At 34.1% G+C, this 25,206-nt stretch overlaps 1 protein-coding gene across 4 annotated transcripts in view; it reads right to left on the reverse strand.

Moving 5' to 3' along the window:
• LOC128891845 (uncharacterized) overlaps positions 1 to 23,856 on the reverse strand; it is a 128,580-nt gene extending 104,724 nt beyond the window's left edge. For 3 of the 4 annotated variants that reach the window (XM_054151839.1, XM_054151759.1, XM_054152081.1), the window contains exon 1: positions 23,558 to 23,856. In XM_054151839.1, the coding sequence (XP_054007814.1) occupies positions 23,558 to 23,691 (134 nt within the window). In that variant the 5' untranslated portion in view covers positions 23,692 to 23,856. Of the gene's footprint in view, positions 1 to 23,553 lie in introns of all 4 variants that reach the window. The other variant, XM_054152171.1, reaches the window with a different exon arrangement.
• Positions 23,857 to 25,206: the final 1,350 nt, after the last annotated feature.

A 25,206-nucleotide genomic window follows, 5' to 3' on the forward strand; every position in this document is an offset into this window, starting at 1 on the left:
CGAGATTAGGAGAGAACGAACATTTGACTGGTGCGCGTCTAATTTGGTACGACTACGACTTGGCCAACATGTATGGCCATTACTCATTCGCCTACTTGTGTTAGAGTTTGTAAACATTAACGGTGCTATAGTATCAGCTGTTTCAACTGGTTATAACTTGTTAGAAGATTGCAAGATCGACATAAAACGGATACTATCTACCATACCAGTAAATGTTTACAAACATAAATACGAGTATTGAACGAGCATTTCCGTTGGCATACCAGACGCGGATGCAACGAATTTTCGTAATGGATTTTTCTGGAAAAGAAACAAACAAATTTTGTTTCCTACGTATCACCTATTTTTACATGTATAATTATTCCTGTCAACAGTGCCATTTATACTAAGAGAACTCTTGTAATGACTTCAAAATACAAACACATGGAGAACATGTACCTGGTTGATTCTGCTTCGTTTGCTTGGATTTTGTTACACATTATATTATTATTGTGTAATTTATGTATTTAGTTTTAATATCTTCGATACAGTATCCTATGATGTCCTTGATACTAATACATGCTTGGAACCCCAAGTTAACTACCAGCATGTTAATTACTACACCAGAATCATATTTCTGTTCAGTACAACAATAAATAAAACAATAAATATAGTTGTTTAAGACTATTTAAAAATGATAATAATTATCTATTAGATAATAGAAATTCCGCTCTTGAATTTAAATTTTGTTGGAATCGAGTCGGGCGATTCTACGATTCTGCGATTATATTTCTGTTCAGTACAACAATAAATAAAACAATGAATAAAGTTGTTTAAGAATATTTAAAAATGATAATAATTATCTATTAGATAATAGAAATTCCGCTCTTGAATTTAAATTTTGTTGGAATCGAGTCGGGCGATTCTACGCCGAGTTACGACACTTCAAAGTCACGTAAAGTTTTATTAAGAAACAGTTATTTACGAGTATTTAATAATGATAATAACTATCTAATAGATAGCAGAAATTCCGCTCTTCAATTTAAATTTTGTTAGAATCGAGTCGGGCAATTCTACACCGAGTTACGACACTTCAAAGTTTCCTATATGTATATTAGATACTTATGAATGAATGATTGGCCCAGTGACCTATAAATTCCTGGAAATGCGTACACACTATGTAGTAACGTAGTAAAAATCGTAAACGCAGTGTCTAACGTAGTACATATTTCCAAGAAGTTGACAGCAATCACCTTTACATAGTTTGTCTTGAGAATTTAATGAGTTCCTTTCAAACGATTTGGATGAAACTTGGTATACAGGAGTTTTTGACGTCGCTGATTCCAAATCTGAACTCTGCTTTTAGAAATTCAAAATGGCGGATACAACATGGTGGCACAAAATGCGAAAAGTGACTGAATTTGGTTGAAACTGAGTATACAGGAGTTTTTGAGGTCGCTAATTTCAAATGTGAACTCTGCTTTCAGAAATTTAAAATGGCGGATACAACATGGTGGCACAAACTACGAAAAGTGACTGAATTTGATTGAAACTTGGCATACAGGGATTTTTAGAGGTGCTGATCCCAAATCTAAACTCAAAATTTATAAATTCAAAATGATAGATCTAAAATAGCGACGCAAAATGCTATATTGACAACAAATTAAAAACATACGGATATGTAATATTAAGTATGTTATAAATTGAAAACGCAAACAATATGCGTGTTTTTGCTTCAAATAGAAAAATTCTCTGCAGATTGGCCAATCGATACTTGCCACGCTTATACCCGGAATACTAAAAGGTAGAATAATGATAACCAATGCTTTTCGTGTTCGATTATCGCCAAGGAAGTCATTTTTTATGAACACGTAAAGTTTGTCTGCAGTATCCTTGAACCTTCGTTTCGTTGCTAGATACGTGGTTGTAAATGTACTAAAACTTCAAAATACGCAGTCACGCGAGGCGCAGCAGGGTGTCTTTGTACGTCAGCTACGTCTAACCTAATCTTTTATTTTTCTTCCATATCATAGATAATATAACATTAGTATCGCTACAAAATTGCGATAAAAATCATTTTTGATTACTTAACAAACATCACTAAACAGATCTTCCATTAAGTGAACAGTTTTCGAAAGAAAAAATAAAAATGATTGAGAGTAGCGATGATTTCCATGCGTACAAGGTGGCTTGTCTCCTTTAAAGACTAAAATAAAACTTTTCAGACAAAGTGGTATTGGTTTAGCTTCGCTCCTAAAACAATATACATACGTATAAGTACGCAAAGATTTATATAGGGTATGTCTCTGAAGCGAAGATTAACATGTCCGAAAGCTGACGAGACAGAACATTTTCTGCGATGCGGTAAATCAATTGGCTATAACTCTGGAAAGTCCAACGCTCGGATGGAAGGGGCAGACGGACGTATGCATTTGACGGAAATCGTCTATTTTCGATGCCTGCCACGGATTTGGAGCATGGACATTGAAATAAATTGAGTTCGATCGCGGTCTGATTTCATCTCCGACCGCCAGGACCAGATTCTGTGCGATTTACACATTTTTTTATCTCACATTCTCCCGTATCATTAAGAAAGTCATCGAGAAATAAATACTATAGTTGAAAATGTTAGCGGAAGATCGCCAAATTAATACTCGTGAAGATTTCAACTGGACTAAAAGTTTGTTTCGCGAATTGGAAGCTGCATTACCTAACGTTTCGAATAAAATGTTTTCTTTTTATATTTAAAAACTTACATTTGGCTTACACTTTAGGTCGTTTAGAATGTCCACTGTACAGTTATTCCCTGTTCGCAAATCCTAGTTGTTGCCGAAAATAACTTTAAAGGTAATTATTGGCGAGCGTTACGCGAATCGATATAGCTCGTTGACTTAATTTTAGTTTTCGTCTGTATATTTATGCTCGAAGACACTGGCGCCAGGTCTTTCTGGACAGTTAAACGCGTGTCCTCGAATCCCGACTAAACAGTGAATCAAAAGACACTTGTAGGCTGTACGACGTGATATCTTAACCGTGAAGTTATTGTAAAAGTGAATATAAAACGGTACTCGCGTTTTTATGAAATTTTAATGGACAAAAATTTCGATATAAAGTTTGAATCTAAAATCGGTATTCGATTAAGCGAGGATACCTCTACGTTTCGGGCAAACTATATGTAATCCTCCTCGAGTAGGTATATATCAATACAAACTAAAATTAAAAGTAAATACATAACTGTATAAATGAGTATCTCGAAATTTTCCTTTGTTTCTTTTCTCTTTTAGAGATATCTCGAAAACTGACAAATTAAATGAAATATCTAAAATTACAAGCCAAGACACAAGTGTATAAACGAAATAAACATAGAAAAACTCGAATGGAATATCTTGAAATATCCCTTGTTTCTTTCCTCCTTTTGAGATAATCTCAACAATAGAAAATTAATTCGTGTATCATTTAATACCAAAGATGATACATTTTTCAACGTGTATAAATTAAACATCACGTAAATTTGATTCTTCTTAAGTGTAAATTTGTTTTCTCCCATTTCATTTCTCTTCGCGTTTACTTTCGTCGATTTCACTTTCTCGATTGCACTTTTCCTTTCTAATTTCAAGGTTATTGAACGTTATATCGATAAAGATACGTCGAAACTTGTCTTGTTCCAACTGAACAAAACAAAAAAACCACACGTTTCACGTAACAAGAAATTCATAGAATGTTTTTTTATTCAATTCACGCGAAAAGACAGCATAAACATCGCGGCAATCACGAGCACGAATGTGTCAAACGAATAGGATGTTACTCATCCGATCGGGGTTCAAAAATAAACTCAAAATATTCTTACTGGGTTTCCTTTAATTAACACATATGGCAAACATTGATAAAAATTCGAATCACAGAAATGAAAGAAATAATTTTGTAACGTAATAGATTCCATGCAAACTAGTTCTGCTGAAAATCAGCAATTATAATTCAATCTGGTTAGCAAGAAATGAAATGAGTCGCATAAAAAATCAACCAGAATTCCGTGAAACATAAAAAGGAAGTCGAAAGTGTCGTTTCTTGGAAGGAGCGATTCGCATGAGAACATTTATGCCATTCCACCGTTTTCTTGGTACGAAACTGATCTCTTGTTTCTGGATTCCTTTCCCGAATCTTCCTCGCACATTTTAGATATTCTCCTCGAGACGACACATTACCTTGCGTAACGTTTATGCGAACTAACCAAAATAAACAAACGCCCCACTCGAAGTTCAAGTTTTTCGATGTTTTCACCGGTTCATTGCGAAGGGACCGCCGCCTACGAGCGTCCATAGTTCATAATTGATCCACTTAACGATCACGTAGAAAAATAGCAAACGATTGATCGTGCAAGCGACCTCGTAGACGTTTCTTTCGGTGGAGGAACCGAACAGGAGATCTCGAAGAACCGGCGCGTCTTTCAGGAAACTTTGCCTCCACGTTTCGTGATCGGAATTCGTATCGTTCGTTGCGATCGTGGTCCTCGTTTCAGGGGCTCGAAGCTCGCGCGAGCCCTTCGGCTCGTTCAGCCAGTTCTCGACCGTTTGGAAAATCGAACAGGACTCGGCCATGGTTTCTCGATATCGACGCGCGATGATTCGTCGCTAAAGCTACCATCATCGGCGCAACCGACGGATAACTGATCCCGTCTGTTCATCGCTGAGCGAAGGTTACCCATGCGAATGCCAACTTTGATCTACCTTCGGTTACCTAACAGCTCTAGAATCGTCATCGGTTAAAAGTGCCCGCTGCTTGATTGCGAAACTGGCGTGCGCGTATATTGATGTGCCACTTGTCAGTTCTAACATTGAATGAACATCCAGCGCAGCTTCTCGCGGAACTATGAAATCTACATAATAGACGACCCGAACAATGTTTCACTGCCAGTGGAACATTATTCAAACTTCAAACAGGTGGGTAGTCTGTTCTGCTAGCATTGTTTACTGCCTCGAACCTTGCCTCGCTCGCTTTCCCCTCAATTTTTGTATGCGTGTATTAGGTTGTCCCAAAAGTTTCTTTTGTTTTATTAATAAGTAATACATACACAATATTTTACCTTTTATGCTACACTGCTGAATTATTTATGGTCTATTTTGCTTTGTTACAAATTAATTTATTATCTTCATTGATAATCGAAGCAATTCATTATTATTATTATTATTAATATTATTACTGTTATATTAGGTTGTTGAATATAAAATGTTCGATTTTGTAGAGAAGATTCAAACATCTGTATTTATGTTACAAATTAACTTTATTCATCAGAATAAACATCAACAGATTCAGTGCATTTTAATCAACGATATACGAATGCATTTATTTCATTTTTGTAAAAACGTTCGTTTCTAGTCACGACGAAGTTGTCGAAGGTGTTTTTGATGAATGCTTCATCCTTGTTTTCTATGATGGGATGAGAAAGCTTTCTATCTGATGGAGAAAATGCATTCTGTTGAGGAAAGCTACGTAGAAAAATAAGGCAATTCACCTGTATTTTTATCTATCCTCAATAAAGCTGTGCGAAAAAAATTCTGTTTATATTCGAGCGACCCTCGTACTTATATTAGGTCGTACCATAAGTAACGTCATCTCTTACATTACTCTGAAAAGACATTATTTTTTAGGCCACACATAACAAGGATAATAATAAACAAATACATAAATAGAAACTTTTATCACATCTACCACGCATCTTGGACCTCGTACTAAGCGATTACCATCTATTTTGATCAGTGCAACATTTTTTAACCAGAAAAAATTTAACAATATTGAACACGTAAAATCACTACTAGAGGAGTTTTCTAAATTAAACCTCTGATACTACTAGACTAGATGACTCTTCTAAATTAAACCAAAAGATGAAGAAAGGTTATAGAAACGGGATTGTCCATACGTTTCCGATTAAAGTAAGCATAAGTTTTCATTTCTTTTATCGTAAGTTAACGTTGGAAAACGATATGGGATGGTCTAATATAAACACTACCATACAAAAGAACTACATAATAAGGAAAGCTTTTTAGTTGTCCGCCTCCGATTGTTTTGATTTTTGTGTATGTTTTAAAGGACCGAAAAATAATTTTGGTATATATGTACCAAAGATATACGTATTTTTTTATATTGGCGTACTTTTACGTATACGCATTATATAAGTATTTTTTTTAAAGAATTCTTCCGTTAAAAACAATACGGACTCGCATTTACATAAATTTACATGCTCCAAGTGAACACATTGCAGTGTTCCGTCTTTGTTCAGCAAACTATGTACAATATCGTAGAAGTAACCGCACAGTAAAGCTTGCACGTGTGCCACCCTTTTAATGCTTACAAGCTTTTAAATGTAGTTACTATTGCTAAACCTACTATAAAATAAGAACAACGCGACAAATAATTGAACATTTCCATTTTTCACACTATAGTTTGAGCAAATGTCGAGGGCAGACGTTCCTAGAGATGGAAAAATCGCGCGATAGTCAACGAGTTGATTCAGCAGTGAAAATGTTGACGAAACAGAAACATTTCAATGAAAAGTGACGTATGAAAGGATGGTACAAAGGAGAAGAATTTAATTTCAAACGAGATTTTATCGCAGCCTCACGGAGAAATCGTTTCGGCCGTTGACACCGGGTCATTCCTATAAATAAAAGGGCCAACAGGGTGCATTCTAGGATCTCGAATGCTCCTAAAATAGCGGGAATGTCGACGGGACAAAACGGAACGACGTCCACATGTCGTCGCTGCTGAAAGCCATCGCGTCAAACAGTCATCAAGAGTACAGCTCCCTTTGTTTAATTAATATACTACAGAAATAACGTTCGAACACTTTATCTGGAGTGAGAAGATATCGATGACAAAGACAAACATAGAATTTATCACGGGATTTTCAATGTAAATCATGAGCAAATTCAGCGAATAATTTTAATATCTGATAACTTCACAATTTTCACTTTGTCGCTTTGTAACTTCATCTATTTCCACCATTTAATGTCAAATCATTGCTCCATGAACGAACATCGAAGCGTGTCTCGTAATCCACAGTTTTAAAAAAAAGAAACAACATAAAAGTATAGAATGCAATTTATTGTAAAATTACTTATACTCTACCGTAACGTTTCACAGAAAGACATTAAGCCCATTTTATATAACCTCTTGTTTAACTAGTTGTAAGCCTTATGTACAGCTTTATTATTCTCTTATGAGAGCTAAATTTAAGCTTAAATAAAAAAAAAAACTTTATCTAGAATTTAGAATGAAAAAAATTGAAATTGATGTATTACATTAAAGCATTAAACTTTTACTGATAAACTTCTTTCAGACGTTATGGCATAATACCAATTATTGTTTCATTCGTACCTTCTATGACTATCGAGGAAATTTGTCTAAATTAAATGACTGGTTTGATGTTTCCAACTAAATGTTTCATTATAAATATATGTACACGAATAAACCTTGGAATCTTGTATTATGCACGAAACAAAGTCCTAAATTTATTAAATCCTTTTGTAGGGGAGGTATTATATTATGTATTTGTTTCTCGAAATAGTGCAAGCAATAACACAAATGTTCTACGAATACGCGTAATCAACATTTAATGCTCTCAAATAGTATAATATATTTAATACTCTCATACTTTTTCAAAAAGCATTAGTATATGTATAATGATAATGTATAACATATAGTAATACGTAGTATTCGCTTAAATATTAATAACAATTACAGTTCGGCATAAGTATTCATTGAAGACATTAATCATCGGAAATTTTTCTATATTTTCATATCTATTGATTGTAATAAATAAAAATTAAATCAATTATTGACAATACTTGTTGCAGCAATTATATGGAATATGTTTTTGCTGTAATGTTAATATTTCGCCAATTATTTTCTCGTTGGATCCACCGAGAAAATAATTCTTTTCTTCGAGAGTTACAACTTGTAACTTGTAACTTACAAGCGATCCACGAGTCCCGCGCCGAGAACTTATTATTCAATGATCCTTTGGTCGCTATGGATTTCGCGTGCGTGTCACGTGTCCGTTCTATTTATTTCTGTCTAATTACTAACATTTCCTTGATTCTCGTAGCTAGATATTGCGTCAAACAAAAACATCGCTTCCGCCATGAAATTTTGTGCAAAAAGTATGTTCCAGTCCTTAATGATACTTAAACTTACCTCAAAGGATTTGGAAAACGTTATATAACTATTGTTTAAACTTTTGCACTCGAGGCCTTTTCTCTGGTATCTATCAACAACTCGAGATGCTTTCTTAGCATTCTATTGTCACGAATGGTAAGCTTAGATTGATTTCGAAAATGAGATCTCTAATTTTTTCATTTTATTGACACTTCGTGTTCCAAAGAAATTAAACCTAAAGGAAACCTAGTGGTGACTGAGAGTCACCTCTCGAGTGCAAAGGGTTAATAATGTGAGGAATGTACAATTGTTAAGAACTGATTCTTTTTCAATTGCAATTATTAATAAATATACAAATATTAATACTTTTAATAATATTTGTAACAGTCGGTTTGTAAGAAATATCTATTTTTATAGATATTTATGTTAATATTGATATTAATATAGAAAGTGTAGAATTATTGAAAGCTGATTCTTTTTCAATCGCATTTATTAAACCATATTAAAGACTGCAACATACTCAAATGTGCACAAAATCGAAGATGTTGCTCCATTTAGTGTCCGATTTCGCGTAAAATGGCACCTAAGTGTTTTCAAGAATTTTCGTAAAATGATGAAATTCGATCCGCGCGTGTGCACTTGGTGGAGCAAATATAGTGACTCTCGTAAACGCAGCAGGGAGCCAAAAAGACACAACCATAAATCATCACTTCAGAACTACGCTTAAAAACCATTTTACACAAACGCCCTAAAAAAGTATAAACACTTGAAACATATTATACATTCGGTTTATACTATACACTTCCACTGTGCGAATGGTTACATGCAATGATAGAAAATAAAATTATCTATCTCACTTTAATATCGTACATTTTTTAATTTTAAAAGGTATTCCGATCGTAAATAGCAGTAATGTTGCTATAAAAGTAAACTTACACATATATAGCATTATACGATGTTCAAAATATGAAAATGAACGTGCTACACTCACGACAGCTCTTCACCGCCCCAAATACTACCTCCCGACTTGTATGAGGTGTTTCCTGTGTGGTCCAGATATTAAAGGCCTGCTGATTATATTTGAGTTTATTAAGCGATGCACAATAAAAATTTAATTTAATTTAAATTTAAATCAAACAATTATTTTTATTATAATTTCATTTCGTTTCATTAAAATAATGTAAGCACACAGGCACTGTACAAACTAGCTTTAAGTTAATCTATGTAAAAACGGCGCATTAAGATGTTAAACAATATATTAATAGGTTCATGTAACGTATATGCTATATAAACCATATTCTGTTTAAAAGTGTAATGTATTGTAATGTGAATGTTGGATGAATGTTAATTGTAATCTATTGAAATGTGAATGTTGAATGAATGTTAATATTTAAAACCACTAGGTATGTTTATTCGTTTTATAGTTGTCAATTATGTTTGTGTTAGTAATTTATTGATTAGTCATTCATTTTGTATTTTGTATTGCGATTTAATTTTGTCTGTGATATGTTATCTGTTGTCTTTGAATTTTGACAGTTTTACACCAAACCTCGAAATAAATATCCTTACAAAAGGAATAAATAAATAAATATATGGCATTATCCATCAAGAAGTTAAGCACTACTCGCAGATACTCGGTTCCTTTAAAAAAATAGAGCTACACCATTTTCATAATGAACGGTCGTCCGTTCACGGTCAACCTCAGTGTTAAGACCTTGACCGTAACTTTTAATCTTACACCGCCTTAAAAAGAATTCCATACGCCTTTCAAAGAGGTGTCTGCACTATACACACACACCGGTGTGCCTGTGTATAGCGTGCAAACCGTTTTTTCTATGAATAGAGCAGACTTTGAATGCAGCGGCACCGGTTCATGGTTACTAGCTAAAAATCTGTTATCCGAATACTCTTGAATAGTACGAATTGGCAAAGACGGAGATTTTCGAACGTCAATCGCGTTCAGGCCACAAATATAGAGTTCGGAGTTAAGAATCGAGAGTACCAACGAGGGATGAAGGGCCGGGTTAATTGGCAACAAGTACTTAGCTCGACGAATCGAGCATTCGGTCAATTAGACCAGGTGAGGACGGCGAAGTTCGGAAACGACTAATTTCAAACGAATGCGCAATGTACTCTAAAGAATAGAAGACAGCATTGAAAAGGATTGAGTTGATTGTTGACTCCTCCTGCTTCCCTTTTTCCGTTCGTCGATCCTATCCAATTCTCTCGAGCATTGCGAAGCGATGGAAAGCGGAGGTTGAGGAACCCTTGTTATATACTTACACGTCGCGGTAGGATATTCTGCTAGAGGGCAAACAAAGAGAAAAGCCGGGCTGAACGAGAGCGGGAGCTAGAAAGAGGAATCGCGTCGGCGGGGTGAGGAGAATAAGCGTCGTCGCCGGCCGGCGGCAGGGGAGGGGGGGGGGGGGGAAATGAGGAGACCGCGGAAGATAGAATGACGGAGTGTGGGGTAAAAGAAGATGGAGGAGAGAGGTGGGAGCAGGGCCGGCGCAAGGCAGGTTCAGCGCGTTCCACAGTGCGGACAAATAGCAAAATTGTGAACAAAAATCAAAATTTCATTACTAATATAAATATATTGCTATTTATTCATAAAAAAAAATTAAAATTAACCATAAACATTAATGAAATCACAATAAAATTAACAAGTTTAACAAAAAATTAACAAATCCCGATTTTGGTGAAACTTTGTATACTTGTTTCTGGGACCTTCTTATGAATTACACCATCCTCAGTACGTGCGAATTTCGCGTTTTGAGGGAGAAATTAACCCTTTTATCCGAGCCGCCTCTTTTACTTTTACTCGGAAGCGATTAGAGATTTCAAAAAAATGTTCACGCAAACATTACACTGTTTTTAGAGGCCTGTAAACCAATACCAACAAATTTAAAAAAAGCAAACTTTTTTTTAAATATTCCCCCCTCCCTCGAAATTTGTGAAAATTTTGATTTATTTCTGGATCAGTAAAAGCGTTTTTTTATTCTGAACCCACGGGTATGTATGAGTTTATGATTATCATACAGGAAAATGATGTAATATTGTAAAATTGTCGCTTTAGTAGTCCATATTTCGAATTCTTTAGGAATTTGTTTCTCATAAATAATAGAAGTTGCACCCATATGTTATTTAACACACTATGCTTCCTTCGGGCTGAGGATGTGAGAAATAATGTTTATAGAAATCCATAAATCAATTAAATCAGAATTTTTAACTTCAAATCGGGACCCTACACCAACTGTACGGTCCCTTATTAAAAATTATGTAAAATCGAACGTTGCAAGTATTTGCAAGAAAACTGATAAGTTTCTTAAAATATAACAAATAATCTATCCAAATATGTTGAAAACTCAGGATATATTTTGCCGTTTTGTCTGTATGTTTGTTTAAAGATAAAGATTGTATCATGGATACAAATGATTGTTAAATGATTATTTATAACAATTTCCACGCTGACACAGATTTTCTACGATATAAATCTGCCTCACATTGTGATATATACTAATATTGAATTTTGTCCACTTATTTCGCACTGTGCGTTCGCCGGAACCCGGGTCCGCGGTTTAAAAGGCCCCGCGGTCTACGAAAATTACTTAATTAAAAGGTACCGATTTTGATTAACTTTTTACGGACTGATGTTACCATTAACAAATGGAAGCAATTTTTGCTGAGATGCAAGACTTTTTTTTAGTAGCGATGATTATATTGAAAGGAGTGACAAAAATCATCAAAGTATTAGTATTTATTATTCATCTTATAAAAAATATATTGCATCTATAAATAAATAATTCCTCGTTGTAAAATTCAAATGTAGGATTTGAATGTGAATTCAGGCCCCGCAAAATTTTTGAACCCGGCCTCGCAAAAAGTCACCCCGGCCCTGGGTGGGAGCCAGAATCGAGTCGGACCTGGGGCACTATGGGATACTTCACTTGAAAGCCCGACCATAAATCAACACACTACAATTTGAATTTGTTCAAAAATTGTTTTCATGCTTAAGGGCTCGGAACATCAAAAAATGAAAAAAAAATCACTTTTTTTTTTTAAATTAAAATTTAAGCGATTCTGAACAAGTCCACGCCAAAAAATTGAATTTGGAGCACTAGAAGTGGTAACAAAATTTTTTTAAAAAAAAGATTGAACTTTTTTTTTAGAAAATTTCTTTTTTTCTCACAAAACAAGTTCGACAACACGAGCTTAGTAAAAAGAACGCGATAAAACTGTAAAAAATATGAGGACATACAACTGACAGCTTTCTCGATGAAAAAACGACAGTCAAATTTGCGGAAGACCGGAAACGCGATTACCTTGGTCACAGCCATAGGGTATTGCTTTCTAGGGTGAAGAAAATAGTAAATTTCCGAAAAAGCAGTGTTTTAATCGATTTTGATAAAATTAAATACGATTTGATAACATTTATATCGATAATCGAACGGGAAATAGAAATTTTTAATTATTTGCATCTCCTGAAAACCTATGTTTTTGATACAAAGGTACACTTTTCTCAGAAACGGTTAGGCCGACATGAACCAAATTTTTTACACGTATTTTCTGATAGTTGGGTCCAATTTATACCGAGGATTTTTTTAAAATTCCAAATGGTTAATTTTTTAAAAATGTGTAAAGTTGAAAAAAAATGTCTAGGTATGCGCACCGATAACTTTTTTTGGAATCGAAATATTGAAGAAATCCTCGGTGTAAATTAGGCCGAACTATCAAAAAACACGTGTAAAAAGTTTGGATCATATCGGTCTAACCGTTTCTGAGAAAAGTGTATCTTTATACCAAAAACCTAGGTTTTCAGGAGATGCAAAAAACTAAAAATTTCTATTTCCTGTTCGATTGTCGATATAAATGTTATCAAATCGTATTTAATTTTATCAAAATCGATTAAAACACTGCTTTTTCGGAAATTTACTATCTTCTTTACCCTAGAAAGCAATATCCTATGGCTGTGACCAAGGTATTCGCGTCTCCGGTCTTCCGCAAATTTGACTGTCGTCGTTTTCTTTTCGAGAAAGTTTTCAGTTGTATTTCCTTATATTTTTTACAGTTTTATCGCGTTCTGTTTATTAAGTTCGTGTCGTCGAACTTTTGTTGTGACAAAAATTCCATTTTTTTTTTTTTTTAAATTTTGTTTACCACTTCTAGTGCTCCAAATTCAATTTTCTTTGCGTAGAATTGTTCAGAATCACTTAAATATTAATAAAAAAAAAAAAAATTTTTAAGTGATTTTTTTTTTCATTTTTTGATGTTCAAAGCCCCTTAAGGGAGTCCACCTGTGTATAGACCATGTACCATTTTCAAAAGATCACAAATTTATTTTCTACATATTTATCATCTAGGAGATATTACAATGACTGTCACAGAAGCATTTTATAAAATTCTGCTTAATTCATTATTTTTCGAAACCCAAGCGTGCCCGGCTCAGCGTGGTATTACTTTCGTACGAAACTTTAAACGCGTTTTTCTCGAAAGCACGTTTTTGGAAATGGCGAGCAATTGGTGGTACTAGCGGCGAGATTTATGTTAAAAGAATTTTTTTCCAACGTCTATTAACCATTAAATAGGGAAAAAGATACCTTAAAATATCATTTTTTAGTTTATACGCCACCCTATTAACAATTTTCAAAATTTTGTGAATATCTTATCGCCAGTACCTTCAAAATGTAATTATAAAGAAGGTGACATTTTACTTTTTTGTTTCAGATGATCAAGTACGATCAAATCCTGCTCGCCGAATGACTCTTCTACTTTCAAGTGGTCTCGTTAAAGCGCCGTCTAGGAATATCCACATATCGAAACGTTGTGATAAAATCAAAAATTAATGTTAAAGCAACGATCTACCAAATAAAAAAAAAATTATCATAATTGCACTAGTACATTTCGTACAAAAAATTCTTGAAAATTGCCTTGAAAATTAAACGTTACACAAGTGGACCCCCTTAAGCGTACCCAATAAGGGTCAAATGACCTCTTTCAAAATCGCACGCAACAAAGCTATACAGAGTCTGAGTCTAGTTCGAATACGTACAGTCGAACCTCCCATATTCGAACTATCACGGAAACATAAGGAAGAGAATAAGTTAGGCTAATGAAATAATGAAATAACGAAAACTTGTTTCTGAAATTAGCGATACATTCTACTCGTTAAATAGACCTACTGAATAACGGTTGATTCAGACTATACGACACGGACCGTCACGTTCCGGCAACGATACGTACCGGCACCGACACGACAAAACATTAAAACACGCGTTTTAATGGAACTATTCACACTTAACAGACACCGACCTGAACGTTCCGTCAACGGGAATAGTGTGAATAGTTCCATTAAAACGCGTGTTTGAATGTTTTGTCGTGTCGGTGCCGGTACATGTCGTTGCCGGAACGCGACGGTCCGTGTCGTATAGTCTGAATCGACTTTTAAGTGTGAATAGTTCTATTAAAACGCGTGTTTGAATGTTTTGTCGTGTCGTTGCCGGTACGTGTCGTATAGTCTGAATCGACCTTAATGCTCTTGGCAAAAGATATCCAAAAAGACGATACCTAACCCAGCCGTGTCGATGAACGAAATAATATCTGATCGAAGGGGATGATAGATTCGAGGTGGCGCACGGGAGACAAGTGTCCTAGGAACGTCCCTGTGGGAGCACGCGGACGTAAAGAGGACGCGAACAAAGATGGAGAGCGGCGGGCGGTAGGAAAGGTGAGGAGAGAAATTAGATAAAGAGAGAAAAGTGGAGTGAAGAGGAGGAAATAAGGGACAATGCAAAGAGACGAGGGGGCGGAAAAAATGAATGAGCGAGCGAGCGAGGTGAGGAGGCGGGTGATAGAGACAGGGAGAGAGATAGGGAAGAGGTATGAGTTGCAAGACGGGAACTGAGAAAGATGGAGAACTCCTGGCTGCTGCAGATCGATAGAATGGAGCTGCGTGATAGTCCGTTTTCCACACAGGAAACCAATAGTCACGATGGAACGCCGTAAACGAGACAAATACGTGGGTTACGATGATGAACACACTTCGATGAAATTATTCGTGGTAACCATAAGGGTCTTTTTTTATACTGTTGGCAAATACGTCACAGGTGGCACCATACACCCTCGCTCAGAAGTATGTGGACACTTCCTTGATAGAGATCAATATCTAACAAAAGTTACAAAAAGTTACGAATCTGTTAATATGAATTATATCATTTATGTTTCGCTGTGTTTATGTTGCATTAACGGATATATTTCATAAATAGCTTTTTTTTTTAATACCACATTAATAATGATAAAAAAAGAACTATAGAGATAACTAGATAATGTTAAAATTTCTATTTACCAAATTTGGAAACTATTCATTTCTTGATTGTATCCGAAGTAATATCATCAACCCAATTTCTATCTAAACGAACCAACAGTTCCACTACAAAATCGAATATGGCACTCGAAATATTTGATATTATTAAATGTTGTTAAATACACATCCAATATACAATCTAACATCAAAAAAGTTGTATAGTAATAATTTACCGTGTATATTAATTATTCGTTGAAGGTAGTAAGTGTCCACATATTTATGAACAGGAGTGTACATTCTGATTCGAATAGTATGCAAGAAAGGTGGAAAACGCTTAGGCCCTTTTCACTTACGGTTTTATGACACTTTTGCAACCCTCTCGAAAGACCTCCAGAAGGAAGCCTCTCGCAAAGTCAGTCTGAAACACGCATGCAAGAAGAGTGCACAGGCCTCTCGTGCAATTTATAGTCTTTTCTAAATTAGAAGTTGTCTCTTCACAAATCCATAGTTTTCATCTCTGATATAAAGGCTATATGTATATATGTCGCAGAGAAATGATAAAAATAGAGATTTGATGAAATCCCTAAGGTAGATGATCAATTCACGGGACATGTTAAAATAACAACTCCGTAAGGTCATTTCCCTAAAGAAAGTAAGTGATTTGATCAAATCCCTTAACTGTTTTAGTGAAAACATGAAATAAAATGATTTGATCAAATCCCTGAACTGTTTTAGCGAAAAGATGAAATAATATTGTTTAAATATTAAAAGTATTAATTTAGTAAATCATGCGTTATTAAGTGTAGAGTAGGTAATACTACAATAGTCGTAGAAACATAAATTATTTATTCGAAACTAATTGGCAAAAGAAATAGGTACTTAAAAAAGTAACATACTTTGTAACTCGAGATGCCACAAATCGATAACGTGTTTTAATAAAAATGAATGAACATTTCTATTTATTAATTACATTCCCTAAAAATATTCTTTTTGTTTTTTAAAATATCAGCTTAAGTACCTATTTCTTTTGCTAATTAGTCTCGAATAAATAATTTATGTTTCTATGAGTGTTGTTGAATTACCTATTCTACTTTTAATAACGCATGATTTACTAAATAAATACTTTCAATATCTAAACAATATTATTTCATCTTTTCGCTAAAACAGTTCAAGGATTTGATCAAATTATATTATTAGATCTTTCCCTAAAACAATTAAGGAATTTCATTTAATCACTTACTTTCTTTAAGGAAATGACCTTACAGAGTTGTTATTTTAACATCATCTACCTTAGGGATTTCATCAAATCTCTATTTTTATCATTTCCCTGCGACATATACATACTAATATCATTAGTATCGACATGATGTACTGTATTACTTATTTCTGCCTACGGATTTAGAGTGAATTTCAATGAAAATAAGACATGTAATTTAGTTACTAATGTACTTTATTAGTACAAAGTCCTATTAATGCGAATATTCAAAACCAATTTTCTCGAGAACGAAACCTCAAATGAAAAAATTTTATTCTTTATTTTCGATTTGTTTTTTTTTTTATGTAGAATCACCCCCACCTCGCTTATACCACTGATGCTAGGACACCCTGTATATCAAAATTGAAATGTGCCTTTGAATTTTTCTTGAAAATTGGCACGAACTTCTTGGACAACCCAATAAGTGCATTGTCCAACATGCAATCTACCGCTACATTTAGGTATGAAATTCGTATTAAATAGCCAAGACCAGAATAGCATTTTCAATAAATATGCAAACACTTATTTCAAATAATCAATACATAAACTGCATAGGAAGTAAAACTTGTATTGTTTTTTGAAAGGTTTCCTTCTTATTTTCTTGGCTTTTTTTCCAAATTTTAAAATCATTGCCACACGCACTGTCAATAATATACCTTAATGTAATATAAACTGTATTTTAGTTAAACATTAGGAAGACCAGAAAGTAATGTTTCTTTTACATTAAATTCAAACAAATAAATTTATAATATTTACAATAAGATTACAATTATGTAATCGTCCTCGTTATCAACAATCTTTTGCCACCTAGTGTGCAAATTTTCAATACCTGATCGATGAAAATTAAGTGGTACGCAGTGGGCTGATAAATAATAAGCAATTATTGGCATTACTTTCTGGTCCTCTTAATATATTGATACTCAGTTCCATATATCCAAATTTTAATTATCGGGGACCAAGCAAGCAGTTTATGTTCACCGAAAAGCGAATGAAACATTCATGGACAGTCTTAAAGAATAACTGATAATTTGTAGAATAACTGAATTCGACTGGAACAACATAAAGTAATTTCTCAAGTGGCAAAATTGAGACTGGTAGTTCACTTAAAAGTGGGTTGGGTAGCGATTTTCATCGCGAGTTGGGGCTTAGCATCGCTTGTACCGTTCGACGAGGAAAGTGAATGGGATACGCAGCGAATGAGCGAGTTAGAGCAACAAAGAAGAAACCTGCCGTAACTTTAAAACGGTGCCGACGGGAGGAAATGTCGGGGGAGACAAATCTTTTGTTTCGTAAGGGACATATATTATGATTGATAGATGACTGATTATTAGACTGCGGATCTTTATGCAAAATAAAATCTTCGGGAACGTGTTTACAAAAATTAAACCTAAATAGAAATTTATTTTATTCAGCAAATATGGTAACATGAACTTTACTTTCAATCTTGTTTATATTATTGCATATTGTTTGCATTTTATAGGTTCTTGTACATTTAAATTTCCTATAAATGCATAAAGATCCGCAGTCTACTGATTATACTCAAAGTCACACTTACAGAAATTTCGAAGTTGACGAAACTTTTTTTGCATGTACAATTTTGTTACGTGTTTTTCGGGTGGCCTCGCGTACAGAAAATAGTAAAGAATTAAACTTTAGGTTACTAAGAGCTTGGCCTCCATTGTCTAAATAATAAAATGTTATTATTGAACCGACATGTTATAGTATTATTAGTGCAATTAAAAGTGAGCATACATTATTATCGTCGTTACTAATATTGTCTTCTTACATACATAAACATTTATACAATGTAAAGTAAATAAATAAATGGTAATTTACGTGTTCGTTTACGATATTACCTAAACATACTTGCGTTGTTAAAAGAATTTATGGCAGCCACAGCGAAGCGGAACGAATTTCTACGTAACGAACATTTCTGCGATAAACCATCTTTCCGTCCTGCGAAAAAAGAATACAAGAGTCCTTCTAATTATAACAGTGCTTCTCAACGTTTTCGAAGCGAGACCCAAATTACGTAACGTGTTTTACGAACCATTATGAAATTTACTATTGTAAATGCACATGTACTACATATATTACTTGAAATAAAAATCAGTTTTGATATTAATTTATTCAGGTATATAATATTAATTACCAAAAGTTTGAATTCAATTTAAATTCAATTTACATTTGAAATCATTTTTTATATAAAATCTCGATATCCTATCGAATCATAGGTTGAGACGCACTGAATTAGGAACTACTTTAAAATATCTGACGGCCTCGAGTATCGTACGAGTTCACATGTGGAACGTCGTACAGTTCCGGGCACGATTATGGCACTTAAGATGTGGTGAAAAGTAGTCAGTGCAGAAAAATCATTGGCCTCAATGAAATACTCTACATAACATGTTTAGAATAAACATAACACATTTATAATAAACATAGAAATATAAATTTATCCTTACGTAATAATATTTACTAGAATATTATATGTAGAAATTAATTCTGTGCCTTTCTTAGGTTAAGTTATATGTGTAAAGTGTAAAGAAATACCACAGAAGTTTTAATCCTCTCTCAGTCTACGAGAGTACATATTATTGTAACAGCAAATTTCAAAGCGACCTGTGCGATTACATTACTATGTTGATACTTCAATGTAACAAAACGGCGAATAAATATTTCTGTTTAAACTAAAGTTATCAATAGAAATGAAATAACAGAAAAATAATTTTTACATGTAATTATTGTAATAGATTGATAAGTTGTAGCGTCCATCAGGTGGAGACTTATATAGAGACTGCAGATCTTTATGCAAAATAAAACATTCGCGAACGTCCCTATAAAAATTGAACCTAAATAGGAATTTATTTTATTCTACAAATGCTATAACATGAACTTTACTTTCAATCTTTTTTATATTCTTGCATATTGTTTGCATTTTGTAGTTTCTTGCACCTTCAACTTTTCTATAAATGCATAAAGATCCGTAGTCTACTTATATAATATGTATATCTATACAGTCACTTGTGTGACTTGTGTGACAATGTATAGATTCATTATAATGGAAATCAAGTTGAGAATGTAGAAGTTTGGTGATTTAACGTAACAAGATGACGAATAAATATTTTTACTTAAACTATAGTTAAAAAGTAAAGGTAGAATTAACTTCTATACCTAACATTACTTAAAAATGCGTAATTTGATAAAGTACTGACAAGAATAAAACATGAAAATACTCTCATAATAGGAATCGTTCTGTTTTTATTTCAGCCCTGTTCATGCCGAAACTCTGACGTGATTTAAAAAAAGAAAAAATAATTATTAGTTAGATTGAGGACCACCGCGTCAGAATGACGCGCGAACATCTGACGCAGTTGCTTTAATGAAACGTGCAACAGGAATTTAAAGGCCGTATGAACCGTGATGCGATTCACCTCTCATACGGTGAAACAAAAATAACCTCTCCGATACAGCCTACAATCAATGACGTCATGCTCGGTCAGAGTTCACCGGTCAGTGACCCCTGTTCGTTCCAGTCACCTGGCTGCCAGCGGTGACAAAAGGTTTGCCGTGACTACTCGCAAACCGATATTTCATTACGCGACGTATCGCAGGGACTATGAGTTCGTTATAAAAATGGAAGAAATCTATTTTTTGTTTGTTTCTGAAAGTATAAATTTTACGATTAAGGGAGACTGGGTTCAATTGGAACCTTTTTGATAAAATAGCTTACTGTGACATTGTTTCTTGTACTGTCTGTTTGGTAATAGTATAAGACCATCCGCAATGTGAATTCAATTTAAACGGTAAACATAAATGACTATTTCATATCTATTAATAACATAACTTGGCTGACAAGGTGCACTTTGGGAATTATTTTCAAAGACATTAATGCAAGTCGTGACTTTTACAGTTACTTCTTCGGGGCCTAAGAGGCTATTTAAGGTATTTCTATTGAAATTTTATGGGGCCGAAATATTTCTCACGCAAGAAATACTAAAATTAAAAGTAAATTAATACTTTCGCTAATTAATCATATATTTTTATAATTTTTATTTGTTAATGTGTCAAGGAGATCTCCGACTTATTAAGTTTTTCTTTTAAGAATCATCCTATATTTTTCACTGTAGCGGTGACAAAAGGTTTGCCGTGACTACTCGCAAACCGATATTTCATTACACGACGTATCGCGGGGACTATGGGTTCGTTATAAAAATGGGAGAAATCTATTTTTTTGTTTGTTTCTTGTCCTGTTTGTTTGGTAATAGGTTTCAATTATAGCCAGATCATCTGGTTTTAAAAGAGCATTATTAATGTAATTTCATAAGTACTATCGACATATTAGATTGGTCAAGAAATTCTTAGGAGTTCACTGTCAAGTGACTTTCAACAATAGATAATCAGACTAAAGTTAATGAACCGACTGAACTTTTTTTGCTAATCTAATAGTTAGACATTTTTTAGAAAAATCTCAACAAATATTTCAAATAACTCCGTGTTTGGGTCAATAAAAACCACTAAAAGATAATTATATTTAATTAGTTAGTTTTATTTCCTAACATTCAACTTCGACAGTAATTAAAAATATAGACGCGTTAATAAACAACTATAATGCGTACTAAATAAAAAAAAAATTAGCTTCACTAAAATCGCTAAAAATAAAACAAGATTTAGAATAATTACTTTAAAAATTCTACAAAGGTCAAATGATAAGTGTTTCAATCGACTCCAATTCCCTCCTTGCAAATATTCAATTACGCAGGAAAAATAAACTGAATGTTATACGTACATATTTTTTTTTTTTTTATTAAAGCTATTAAACCCCCTACGGGAGTATTAGCAATATGCACATGGCTGTACATATTATCAGTGCATATATACATTTACATTATAATATATGAAATACAATACAATACAACAAAACAATTTCGAAAAAAAGTACAAAAACATGAATCAAAAATAATAATAATATCAAGAATGATAGGCTTATCGTTAAGGATATACACAATTGTTTTTCAGAAATTTGTAAATAATTAGCAGCGGTTGAACGAGAGGCTTGTACAGAAAAGCATCCACCGTATATAGAGGATAATATCCAGCTTTACATAATTTATAAATTGCCATAAGGAACAATGAACATTGCCAGATAACATGGTTGAGATCTTGCTCTGGACAAATACGTACATATTTAACATTCTAAAATCAACTAGGATATTCACAATTATCATAATGTAAATTATAATGTATATTTATAAATATTATAATGAACTTGTACTGTTCTGTTGCACATCTGCGACTACTTTTATTCAAAGAATTGTTTTCTACCAATTTTTACGTGTAACGCTGTACACGTTAACTGGCGAACTATACCTAATCCTTTCCTCGTTGTTGTACCAATTGCTACATCGATACCGCTCCTGCGAATGCTCGCATTATAGAGTTGCTATGCAGGGAGTTTCTTCTAACCACTAAACACACTGACCGCCTAAGCAAATGCACGAACATCGTCACGTAAACACGAGGTTTTATCGTTGATCGACACGCGACTACGGACCAAGTAGCACCGAGCGATCAAAAATTGCACAATAGCGTTCTGGAGAAAAGTTTGACGAAGCTTCCAAATGATAAATAATAAATAACAAGTATTAATTAAATTTCTGTTAAAAATAATAAATGATTCTTTTATTTAAAGGGGTTTGTCTACCTAGAAACTTTTAAAAAATTCATTTTTGGTGACAAAATTTTTTTAACGTTTCAAGAATGTTATGAAAAGCGTTTCGAGCCCTCAATTAGGTTTAAATTAAGTGTTAGTAAGGCATAATCAATGAAATCTAAATGAAAGTAAAATAATATTCGTTGTTTATATTTTTATCTTAATATACGAAAACATAAGATTCCTCGAGGAATCGAAGATAAAGAAAACCTCGAGGTTGATGATCTTCGCAAACTATAATAATGCTTGCTCCTAATTTCAAGAGATGTATTAGGTTGTCCGAAAAGTTTCTTTCGCTTTATTAATAAGTAATACATGGACAATATTTTATGTTTTATGTTACATTACTGAATTCTGCACGATTCATTTTGCTCCATTACTGTTACAACATGAATATCTATGAAATTAGATTGTCTATTTATATAAACACAACCACATGAAATAATTGAGTGCAACTCGCGAAAGAAACTTTTGGGACAATCTAATAATTTTAACTCAGCTTGTTTGCAAATTTTTAGGAGCTCTCCTCTCTCAATCAGTACTTACGAAACAACGCTAAAACCTCTTAAACTAAATATAAAGTTCCAAATGTTATAATTGAAACTTTAATCTATATATTTACGATTTGTTCACACACAAAGTGACCATCGCATTCCACAAGTATATTTATAATATTCCTCGAGGAATCGGAGATAAAGAAACCCTCGAGGTCGATGATCTTTACAAAGTATAATAATGCTTGCTCCTAATTTCAAGAGATGCAATTTTAACTCAGCTTGTTTGCAAATTTTTAAGAGCTCTCCTCTCTTAACCAGTACTTACGAAACAACGCTAAAACCCCTTAAACTAAATATAAAATTCCAAACGTTATAATTGAAACTTTAATCTATATATTTACGATTTGTTCACACAAAGTGACAATCGCACTCCACAAGTATATAATCAAAAAATCGCACAGTTTAAGGTGTTAATCGTTCACCAGGGGGCGATGTTGCTCACGCAGAGAAACAAAGAGCTAAATGATAGCGAATTCTGGCCATGGGCACGTTCAACATGGAAAGTGTCATCGACCATGATATTCTCCGGATAATGGAGCGAGAAAAAAGGCGCGACGGTCGAGGGTAGTGGAACGCGAGGCGAGATTCGTCTACTTACTTACTTGCTGACTGTGTTCCCTAGCTGACAAGACGATGACGATTCGTCGCTGTCATTCTCGTCAGCTTCTTCTGTCGGGGGTTGTGGTGCGGCATGGCTCCTGTCGCCGGTCTCCTGGTCAGTGACGAGAGTATACATCGACGACCTTTAGTTGATAATAGAACGCCGCTTCCTGGACAACATCGCCGTCGAGACCGTGGATCAGCGTGTTAATCACTTTCCGCGTGTTGTCCCTCGTGTTACACGGTGGAAACGTAATCGGTTAGGTCTGCGGAGAGGGCCAATTTCGTTCACGAACCCCTCGTACATACACCCGACCGCAAGGAGCGCCCTCCCGCCAGCAAACTGAACGATTGTGTACAAATACAAGCCGGTGGGGCCACCTTGTGCCCGGTTAACGAAAATTCTTGAAACGTCACGATCGATATGCGTAGGTAGGCTAGTTGCGCGTTATTGGGAAAACTTGTTACTACCGTGTATACAGGGTGTCTACGTACAAGTTTGGACATACACTCCGCACAGCGCGGAATAAGTGGACAAAATTCAATATTAGTATATATCACAATGTGAGGCAGATTTCTATCGTAGAAAATCTATGTCAGCGTGGAAATTGTTATAAATAATCATTTATCAATCATTTGTATCCATGATACAATCTTTATCTTTAAACAAACATACAGACAAAACGGCAAAATATATCCTGAGTTTTCAACATATTTGGATAGATTATTTGTTATATTTTAAGAAACTTTTTGAAGAAAGTTTTTTTGCAAATACTTGCAACGTTCGGTTTTATATAATTTTTAATAAGGGACCGTACTGTTGGTGTAGGGTCCCGATTGGAAGTTAAAAATTCTGATTTAATTGATTTATGGATTTCTATAAACATTATTTCTCACATCCTCAGGCCAAAGGAAGCATAGTGTGTTAAATAACATATGGGTGCAACTTCTATTATTTATGAGAAACAAATTCTTAAAGAATTCGAAATATCACTACTAAAGCGACAATTTTACAATATTACATCATTTTCCTGTATGATAATCATAAACTCATACATACCCGTGGGTTCAGAATAAAAAAACGCTTTTACTGATCCAGAAATAAATCAAAATTTTCACAAATTTCGAGGGAGGGGGGATAATTTAAAAAAAAGTTTGCTTTTTTTTAAATTTGTTGGTATTGGTTTACAGGCCTCTAAAAACAGTGTAATGTTTGCGTGAACATTTTTTTGAAATCTCTAATCGTTTCCGAGCAAAAGTAAAAGGGGCGACTCGGATAAAAGGGTTAATGTCTCCCTCAAAACGCGAAATTCGCACGTACTGAGGATGGCGTAATTCATAAGAAGGTCCCACAAACAAGTATACAAAGTTTCATCAAAATCGGGGTTTGTTAATTTTTTGTTAAACTTGTTAATTTTGTTGTGATTTCATTAATGTTTATGGTTAATTTTAATTTTTTTTTTGTGATTAAATAGCAATATATTTATATTAGTAATGAAATTTTGATTTTTGTCCACAATTTTGCTATTTGTCCGCACTGTGCTCCGGGGCAAAAAGATAGCACACTTTAAAATTAACATAATTTTTATTTATTTAACACTACAACCAAGGTTTTGTTTTTATACATTCTTGCAAAATACCTCTCTAAACA

The sequence above is a fragment of the Hylaeus anthracinus genome, unplaced genomic scaffold (genome assembly GCF_026225885.1).
Source record: "Hylaeus anthracinus isolate JK02 unplaced genomic scaffold, UHH_iyHylAnth1.0_haploid 0, whole genome shotgun sequence".
Classification (NCBI taxonomy): domain Eukaryota; kingdom Metazoa; phylum Arthropoda; class Insecta; order Hymenoptera; family Colletidae; genus Hylaeus; species Hylaeus anthracinus.